This window comes from Engraulis encrasicolus, chromosome 17 (assembly GCF_034702125.1).
Source record: "Engraulis encrasicolus isolate BLACKSEA-1 chromosome 17, IST_EnEncr_1.0, whole genome shotgun sequence".
NCBI lineage: Eukaryota > Metazoa > Chordata > Actinopteri > Clupeiformes > Engraulidae > Engraulis > Engraulis encrasicolus.
In genome coordinates, this window is record NC_085873.1 from 6,035,350 (window position 1) to 6,045,349 (window position 10,000).

Consider the following 10,000-nt stretch of genomic DNA (forward strand, 5'->3'; position numbering starts at 1 on the left):
GGTCCCAACCCCCAGTTTGCAAACCATTGGGTTACCACATAATTCCTCAATATCTAATAATATCTCAAAACATACAATACAATGGGGTCCCCTGGGCCACCCTCTTCCCTAGGCCCAGGACTCTTCCCTGGTCCATTTGCTCCCACCCTGTTTTTGGGTCTGGCTATATGTTGTCCTGTCTTGCACTTTTATGTCCTGCCCATCTCCCTCCACTCATGGGGAGACAGACACAGGACGAAGGAGAGGAAATGTACTTTCAATTCCTATGTAGGTCCAGAGCATGTGAAGAAATGGTACGGTTGCCACCTCTGACAAAAAACCTGGTCATTTCCATAATAATCAATCCTTCCACATGTAAGCAATGGCTCCCATCATTCAGTGAAATTGTGTTTTGTTTCCCCCTAGTAAAAGCCTGGACAATCAAGGAGAAACCATGGTACAAGTGGAAACACCATGAAATGGATAAAAAAGCTGATTGTGACTATGAGCTGTCGGGTCAGTGTATTTCACTTACCAACGCTAGTGATCCTTTGTGTCACCAGGTCCTTGAGCATGGCGTCGATGACAGGGTTGTGACGAGAGTAGAGCTCGTAGCGGTTTATTCCTATGTGGAAGCGGAGCCAGTTGGGATAGGAGTCCGCCGTCAGCTCTCCGTTCTGGGCATACTCTCCAGCATCCTTGGCCTCGGCATGCCTTGGGAAAGAGACGGCAAAAGAGATGGGTACTGTGTGTACATGTGTACTGTGTGTACATGTGCACATGGTGTGTGTGTGTTCTGTCTAATGGTTTAACGAATGCAAGCGTGTGTGCTACATGTTTAATCTTTTGTGTAATGCAGGCTATCATTTGTGTATGCTGTTGTGGATTGAAATCAATACAAATTCTCTATTCTATTCTATTCTACTCTCCTGAAGACCATATAATACTGTATCTACTTGCATACTAAATGCATGGTGCACTGAGGTGAACCACATAGATAGTGTGATGTGGATATGTGATGAAACTTGCATGGTATTCAGCAAAGCACCCATGACTAGAATAACTTAAGACAGAATTTCAATGGCAATGTCAAGGCCCATGTTTGGTTATTCACTCATTATTTCATAGAAAAGCAAGAGACCATTTTGTAACAGTATTACAAGGCTACCCCGTGCCAAAAAAAGTTAAGTTAGTTGGCCTGCTTTAATATCAACAAATATGAAGGTTATAGTAAAGTGGCAACTCTACTTCTGCATCTGAAATTAAAATGTAGGTTATGTGAGGGAAAGTGCCATTTGTGGGTAGGCTTGTTATTTGACTACTTTTTAATATTGTTGTTAATCTAACTTTTAAGCACATTGGGCTGTATGTCTTGTATGAATTGTGCAATACAAATACAGCTATTATTATGTTAATAGGCTATGCAGCTACATAGCAATTCATCGTTTGAAGTAGATACCATTCTGGGTTTTCTGCAGCTTTCGGATCGAATCGTATGTCCGTATTGACGTTGAATAACGTGTCTTCGTCTGTCAGCGAAGGCAAGGGTCTTCTGTATAGGGGGTGTTCATACAACGCGGAGAGTCGAGAGCCCTTGACAGGTACATTCTTGCTTGCGTTGGCGTCCCCGATAAACGGCTTCTTGCCTTCGCTATTTTGTGCGAAATGTTCGAGCCTTTTGAGAGTTTCAGTTCTATCCCCCGTGGCTGTTATTTTCTCCAGTGAATGCGAGGACAGGTTGGAGCTAGGCTCGTTGCTGAAGTCTTGGAGAATTCGCAAAGTATGTTTGTTATTAGGCCAGGCTGAGTCTGGTCCCGACCTGGGTCGATGTTTGCCCCAGTTCTGAGGCTCTTCGCTCGGTCGGTGAGGGCAGGAGCAGGCGCTGTTGCTCCGACGCTCTAGTTTCGGTAGCAAGTCTATCATAATGTGCATGGAGCATGCTATAAGGAACACCATGAGGATCAAAACTCGAAATTTACGAAAGAGTATCATCTTCATCGTGTCCTGTTCGATCAGAATTATAAGAGCAAAAACGAAGAGGCACACTACATCGCAAAAGGTGTACACCACGCTGACCGCTAGTTTTAGTAGGTATATATTAACGTTATCATGTTCATTTGCCAGCTTTGTAAGATATAAAAGCACAGCTCGATTTTAGAAATATAACTATCAATCTCCGTCGCGGGTCCACATGTCCCTTTGGCTCAAAACAACACAAATTTGATCACGTCGCCAGGTGTACCCTATTAGTCTGTCCAACCATGGGTGCGTGGCGAGCTTGGGCATGCAGCAATCAAAAATATATCCTCGTTCCGAAATGAAGTAGCCTAGAATTTCGAGGACGTGCTGTTGTCACTGTGAATGCCCGGAGTTCCAACGCTATTTCCCCGTGCGCCTTGAGGGGAACGGTGTGGATCTATCCAGAATGATGCGTCTTCGCTAGATCCTCAACGAAGCGGTCCATCCTCGGATCTGCAACGCACAAACCCTCGGTCCACATCATCTGAGCACGAGGAAGACATTCGCTGTCTGTAACTTGTGCTCCATGACAGAGAAAGCACTACTGTCCAATTCCTGTTAGTTGCTCAGCGAACGCATAAGATGTTTTTTGGGCACAGAACACCAACACAAGTCCAGCACGGTTTGATTAAAGCAGATCACTCATTTTGCTGCGCAATATTAAAAAATATCAACGTGGGTAGAAGTCGAATATAAAGTGATGCACCAGTCTGATTCCTTGTAGCAAAGTGTACATCTGGATACGCGCGTCACGATTCCGCACAACGACCCAGCACACACAACAACTACGACGAAAGAATGTGCGATATCTGACAAGTGCAAGATTTTTTTTCCTTCACCCCGTCCCTCCAGAAGCTATAGCACTACACCTCGGCGTAGAGTTGAGGAAATACTTCTGTGTGGAGAGAGCAAGAGAGCAAGGGTGGGTGTGTTATGGCATGGCGAAGACAGCGGCGCAGAGCTTCTAAATCCAACGTTGCTCTAGCGTCACAGGGACGAGATTGGCTGAAGTCTTCGCAGGCACTGACAATGGCTTTGGTGGGGAAAAGCAAAGCAGCAATCACGGCAGAGGGGAGGAAAGATAGAGAGGACCTGCTCTGCAAAATTTGGTAGCGCAGCAAGAGGGCGTCAAATTCCTTTGTCCACACCGATACCGGGGGCAGTCTGAAAATTGTACAAAACAAATACCGATATTACGCAGCCATATAGCCTACACTTTCAGCATAAAACTATGGTTGATATTACTTTTATGATATCTAAACTTGCTGGTCCATTTTATAATAGTGTATAAGCCAACAAGGGGGCCTGCTGACCTTTCCTGGGTCCATTTGGGGACTTTCCCCAGTCCCAAACCTTGTCATCAGTAATCTTGAATTACATCCCTGTGTGTACTATGTTAATATGCATTGCCTCCAGTCTTTACGGTAACGCAATGACCCTAGTATGTCTCCACGCACACACACACACACAGAGACACACACACCCCTCCATCAGACCAGCACTAATATGCCCTAGAACTGTCATTTTCTTGTATATATAGGCTATTGTACATTTTTGTTGTTTTCCTTTTAAATCGGCGGTGATCAAATTTAGCCCGCAGAGTCATTTTATTTGGCCCATGAAATAATTTGAAATATGCATTCCCGTTGGCCCACATACACCATTATAAATAAATAGCATAATAAGACTTAAACAAGAAATTTGGTGTGTCACAGGGCTATGAGTGGGCCCATGCCAGTGAAACAGCTCAAACTCATATGCAACAGAATATGTGCGGGTACATTTGAAGTATGTTGGGAATCTGTTTGCAAAATTTAAGTGTAATTTAATATTAGTATTTCATTTAAGTGTGTGCCTGTCAGCCTGCCTGCCTGCCTGTCTGTCTGTCTGTCTGTCTGTCTGTCTGTCTGTCTGTCTGTCTGTGTGTGTGTGTGCACAATTATAGTCCACTTTTAAAAATAAATATTGAATTTGACTTCATTCTAGATTTTGATTTTGGTCCTCGGATCAATTTGAGTTTGACACCCCTGTAATTTAAAAGAAGTATTTGTTGGAACAAGCCAATACATAGCCTATACAAAGAACAGAAAATGTTAAAGACTGCCATGACAAGAAACATCCCGTCTACATTGACGACATTATTAGTTTATAATGAAAGCACTAGCATCACAGATAATTAAAATGATGATATCATAACAATTAAGCCATCCATAAGCTCCCCACAATCACAACCAGTCGGGAAAAACATTATTATTATTATTATTATTATTATTATTATTATTATTATTATTATTATTACAGTATTTCTCAATTGGTTTTGTACATTTCTCGAATCTCTCTCGCGATTGGCAAAACATAATATTCATTCTCAAAACAGCTTTAACAAATGGCAAAACACAGTGGATGACCTGCAAAACCAAGTCTCTTGCTCAAAACCCAAGTTTTTGTGTCAATGAACGTATCAGTGCCAGCAGAATGGTTAGTCATTGTGTCATAGTGTGGTCCGTGTATGGACAAGCTAGTCAAATCGATTCGTCATGTTGTCAATTGAATAGTACACTCTTTAGGATCTTTTCTGAAGCAAAATGTTGTTTAGATTGGATGGGAAATGTTGTAAATTCGACTTTATATTACATTGATCAGATACGATTGTCCTAGATATACATTAAGACTATGACTATTTTTGACAGGTTTTCTCATTGCAAAATAGGAAAAATAGCAAACTCTGGTTGAGGTGTCAAAATGCACCCTCTATCATCCCTTTTTACTTGTCTTGCAAGCCCTTGTGAAAAGAAATCTAGAACTGTAAAGCAAAATAAATTTTAAACAATACACTGATACTGTATAAAGTGCACTTACTGTCTTGTGAAATTCTAGGGAAATATTGTAATTTTGCGTGGAGCGTAATTATAAAGGGCACATGAGGCATAGAGTAATATAATGCAGTACAGTGCCTATTGTTGTATTGCATGCCTGTTTTCTCTATCCCTTATACTGCCTTTGATTAGAGAGAGTCAATATTTACCTGCGAGCAATTTACCAATTCAGGTCACATTTATAGACAAAAATCCAATGGAAATTATACAGTGCTTATCACATTATGACAGCTTGGTAAATCATTTTGCATGTCAAGACTTAAACTATGACCTAGGGCCTAAATGTTTTGGGGGGTGCGATAGTTTCATGCATTCAGTGACAAAGCTTTTTGAGTGATATGACAAAAGCAATTGATAATGTACGAAAAGGCTGAGAATTTTTACACAACCATTGCATGGTGGACGAAAGCATTTGCTAAATGCTGAAAACTATGAAAAACGTATTTTACCATGTGCACAGGTAACGGCAGGAAGTCACAATTGAACAAGAAGTTTTGAGAATGATTATTCTGTTGTGAGAAATGTACAAAACCAATTGAGAACAACTGTATTATTATTATTAAGAAGAAGTAATCCAGGGGTTCATTTCTTGAAACCATAGTTGCTAGCTACGTTAGCTACTTTGTTGTTTGGAATGCAATTTCCCATTGACACACAACCCAGGTTGCTAACTGCCTAACAACTATGCTTTCGAGAAACGCACCCCTCTCTTTGGCTCCTAGTCGCCATGCAAATCGTTACAGCTTCTTGCTGCTTCTTTAATGGGCAAAGCGAGTGCGAGGACAGTAATCAAATAATGATAAGCATTCCTCATTACTGTGTGCTGCTGTACCACCACAAAGACTTTGTCAATACCGCCATAGATTACTATCTGTGTTTGCCTGGCTGACTGGCCAAGCGAGGATAATAACAACAACAACAACAACAACAACAGCAAAAGCCTTTGAACATCCATATGCAGTAAGCAGCCACAGTGGGTGGCGGTGTGTGTGTGTGTGTGTGTGTGTGTGTGTGTGTGTGTGTGTGTGTGTGTGTGTGTGTGTGTGTGTGTGTGTGTGTGTGTGTGTGTGTGTGTGTGTGTGTGTGTGTGTGTGCCCATGCATATACTGTATGTAGTACAGTAGGCAGACAGAGTTGTTGTTGTTGTTGTTGTTGTTGTTGTTGTTGTTGGTGGTGGTGGTGGTGTGTGTGTGTGTGTGTGTGTGTGTGTGTGTGTGTGTGTGTGTGTGTGTGTGTGTGTGTGTGTGTGTGTGTGTGTGTGTGTGTGTGTGTGTGTGTGTGTGTGTGTGTGTGTGTGCCCATGCATATGCGTAGTACGGTAGGCAGACACAGTAGGCAGACAGAGTTGTTGTGTGTGTGTGTGTGTGTGTGTGTGTGTGTGTGTGTGTGTGTGTGTGTGTGTGTGTGTGTGTGTGTGTGTGTGTGTGTGTGTGTGTGTGTGTGTGTGTGTGGATGTCTACACTTCCTGATACTCAAATGTGAGATCAAACCATGAGTGTAATGTTGGTACATGTCCATACCAATTGTCAAATGACCTTGACGGCTCCTACCAATTTTTCACAACTCCTTTTTCGCCTCACTAAATAGTTTTTCAAATTGCCATGGTTGATGGAAAACAAATTGAAATTTGGAGTGCTTCAGAGTGTTCACCTTTTTTCCTTGGAGCATGTCGGAGCTGAGATTTGAGAGATAGGAAATCGGAGACACTCAATATTTCAGCTTTTATACTACTAATCTGACTACAGCGGTTGGCCATGGTTGATATTTTGACCAATTATTTTGTAGTCACGAATAGTGAGACCAACTGCACCGAGAGGTCCCAAATTGTTCACTCATTGATGTACTTTACACATACACATACTTGGTCACTCGCTACATAGAGTAGTGTTGGGTATGTAGTGCACAAATGAGCAAATTGGGATTCAGATTTACAGTACAGTAGGTCTGATGGATCAATGTTTTCAGCTTGATAGTGGACTAGGCCCAAAACAGTAGTAATCCAATCATTTCCGTGGACTCTTTACACCTTTTTCATCTTCAAAGTCTTCACTTGCATTGAGTGTGCCACTGTTTGTTTTCCACAAGGTCCAGCTATCAAGAGAAGGCCTTATCTACTGGAACACTTGCTGCTGCTTGCTTGGGGGTTATGAGCCAGTTATTAAGAGAGTGGTGATTGTGGAGATCGGGAACAAAGAAACAGGTGAGGAGAGAGAGAGAGAGAGAGAGAGAGAGAGAGAGAGAGAGAGAGAGAGAGAGAGAGAGAGAGAGAGAGAGATGGCCATTATTGCGGTACACAGTAGATTATCATACATTCAGGCACGGGCTGGGGGTGTGTGTGTGTGTGTGGGGGGGGGGGGGGGGGGGGTAGGTTTGTTGTCCCGGGCCTGAGTACACAGGGGGCCCAGGATTGGTTCCCCATTACATTGTGTGTATTGAGAGAGGGGGCCCTTCAGATGATTTTGTTTGGGGCATGCCTGCCTGCATTGAGCTAACCTCATACATTCTCATACCATCCATTCAGGTCATGCTACGGTACACTCTGCAGTGTTGATATTGAGAGTCCACCGTCTCTGCACACACGTGCTATCCCTAATCGCCAGGTCACACGATGATTATGATGCACTGGTATGGTAAGGGAGAAGGTGCCACCGAGACTTAGGGTGAGGCTTTGTAATTAAGCGCTAATGTTGGTGGGCAGCGATACAGACACATGAGCTCTTGGAGCCGCTGACATCGTTAGCTGGGCCCAGGACAAAGTTATCTGAGAGGGCCCCCCACACCCAATACGTACAGTGCAATGCAATACGGACCCAATTATGGGCCCCCCTCTGTCCCTGGGTCTGGGACAACTGACCCATTTGCAACCCCCTTTCTGCTTCTGTAGACCCGGCATCAGCCCCTCATCAAGCTCTTGTGCAACACGCCACCACAGCCACACAATAGAGTGCTGTGGACAGCTCCTTGCCTGGGGGTGGCAATGTGATAGATGAGCATTGATTTCAGCAAGGGTTAAAATTCCACTGTGGCTTCGTGGGTGGACACATCACCACCACGACACCACACATCATCACCACCAACCCCCCAAATCCTACTGTAGGCTACTATAGCTGCCATACGATACTGTATTATACGATACTGTGTTGCACTGTATTTCACAATACTACTATGATATTAAACTAAGCTACAGTATACTACAAACCGCATTCCAAAAACGTTGGGACACACTATGTTTTGTGAGTAAAAACATATTCAAATTACATATAACATATTCAAAACATTCAATCCATAGGCTGCAAAAGATGGATAATTGAACAACATATCAGCCATTAGTAAAATTATGATTTGGAAAAATTGATACAAGCAACATATCTACAAAACTGTAATGTAGCCCAGGGGTTCCCAGACTTCACCATCGCCATTTTTTTGTGTATCCCCTTTCACAACCATAGTCTAGGTATGTTAGTTGGTGCCCTACCCTGTCTGATGCGAACATGCATTTTTATGCTGATGACACAATAATTTACTGCTTCGGGCCATCCGCCGTTAATGCTATTGAATCACTGCAGAAGGCTTTTGATGTGATCCAACAGACATTTTTACAGTTAAAATTGCTTCTTAATGCTGATAAGACTAAGCAAATGTTGTTCTCAAAGCCAAGGAAAGTACCATCAATCATCCCCTCAGTACTCACCCTTGAGGGAACTGAAATTGAGGTGGTACATTTGTATAAATACCTGGGTATTTTGCTTGATGATACTTTGACGTTCAAAGCCCACATTGAAAATCTTGTGAGGAAACTTAAACTAAAGGTTTTTTATTTAGAAATAAAATTTGTTTTTCCTTTCATGTTAAGAAGCGCCTTGTCTCTGCAACGTTTGTATCCATTTTAGACTATGCAGACCTGCTGTACATGAATGCTTCATCCCAATGTCTGAGTAAGATTGACTCTGTGTATCATGGTGCCCTGAGGTTCATTACTAACTGTAGGGTCCAAACTCATCACTGTGAACTCTATGCCAGAGTTAAATGGTCTTCACTGACTACCAGGAGACTTACTCACTGGTATACATTTATTTACAAGGCAATACTCGGACTACTGCCACCTTACATCTGCAGCCTAATCACAGTGAGGAATATTGAGTCTTATGGTCTGCGCTCTAAAGGCCATTTGTTACTCTCTGTCCCTTGCTTCCGCACAGAACTGGGGAAGAGGGCATTTGTGTTTTCAGCCCCTACCTCATGGAAAAATTCCATTGATTCCATCTGATTCCATTGAACGATTTTAATTCCAAGATGAGATCACTTGAGACAGAGTCTATTGTCTGTAACTGTTTCAATTGACATGTTATTTTACTTGATTTGTTATTTTAATGCAACTGTGTAATTTTAATTTTGTAACTTGAGCCGCCACTTGGCCAGGACACCCTTGTAAAAGAGGTTCTTAATCTCAACGGGTTTATTTTTCCTGGTTAAATAAAGGTTAAATAAAAAATAAAATAAAAAATAAATATATAAATCATAACGATAATCGTAGAGATGCAAAAAAATATTATAACGCCGTTGTTAACCCTATCCAGACTGGGGGGGGGCTAAAAGTGCCCGCACCAACTTTGATGTTGTATAATTCCTTAACGACTTAAGCTATGACTACGAAACTTGGTGACTTTTCCTAAAATTTAGTTGGCTACAGTTTAGTACCAAAAGATTATGTTTATCATTTTTGCCGTTGCCATGGCAACGGTTTTCTGACAGGAAGTCTGACCGAAAATCACTGATCTAAGTCTCATTATTGTTCCTTTTTCATATTTTTTTGTTATTTCCATTAGCATCAGACAGCTTTGTGAGCATTAAAGTGGCCTGAAGCATATAATCATTAAAATTTAAGTGCATTACCTAAATTTGATGGAAAATACATTATGGCGAGATTTTGGGCATTATAATCAGATGATGACGCAAAAGAGCCCCCCCCCAGGCCCAGGAATGCCAAAAAAAGCCCAGTCTGAATAGGGTTAACTAATGGGAATATTGTTACACTTACTTTTGGTGCACGTTTGTTAGTTAATTTATTAAAATATTTATTTTGTTTTGCTATACTTTTCCTGCCAATCTGCCGCAGCCCCTCAGCG

General features: G+C 42.1%; 1 protein-coding gene across 1 annotated transcript in view; it reads right to left on the reverse strand.

Moving 5' to 3' along the window:
- Window positions 1-3,008, reverse strand: part of fam20cb (FAM20C golgi associated secretory pathway kinase b) — an 85,858-nt gene extending 82,850 nt beyond the window's left edge. The window contains exons 1-2 of the mRNA XM_063221639.1: window positions 1,439-3,008; window positions 515-693 (exon numbers count right to left, since the gene is read on the reverse strand). Coding sequence (XP_063077709.1) covers window positions 515-693; window positions 1,439-1,977 — 718 coding nt within the window. The 5' untranslated portion in view covers window positions 1,978-3,008. The remainder of the gene's footprint in view (window positions 1-514; window positions 694-1,438) is intronic.
- Between the last annotated feature and the right edge of the window lie 6,992 nt (window positions 3,009-10,000).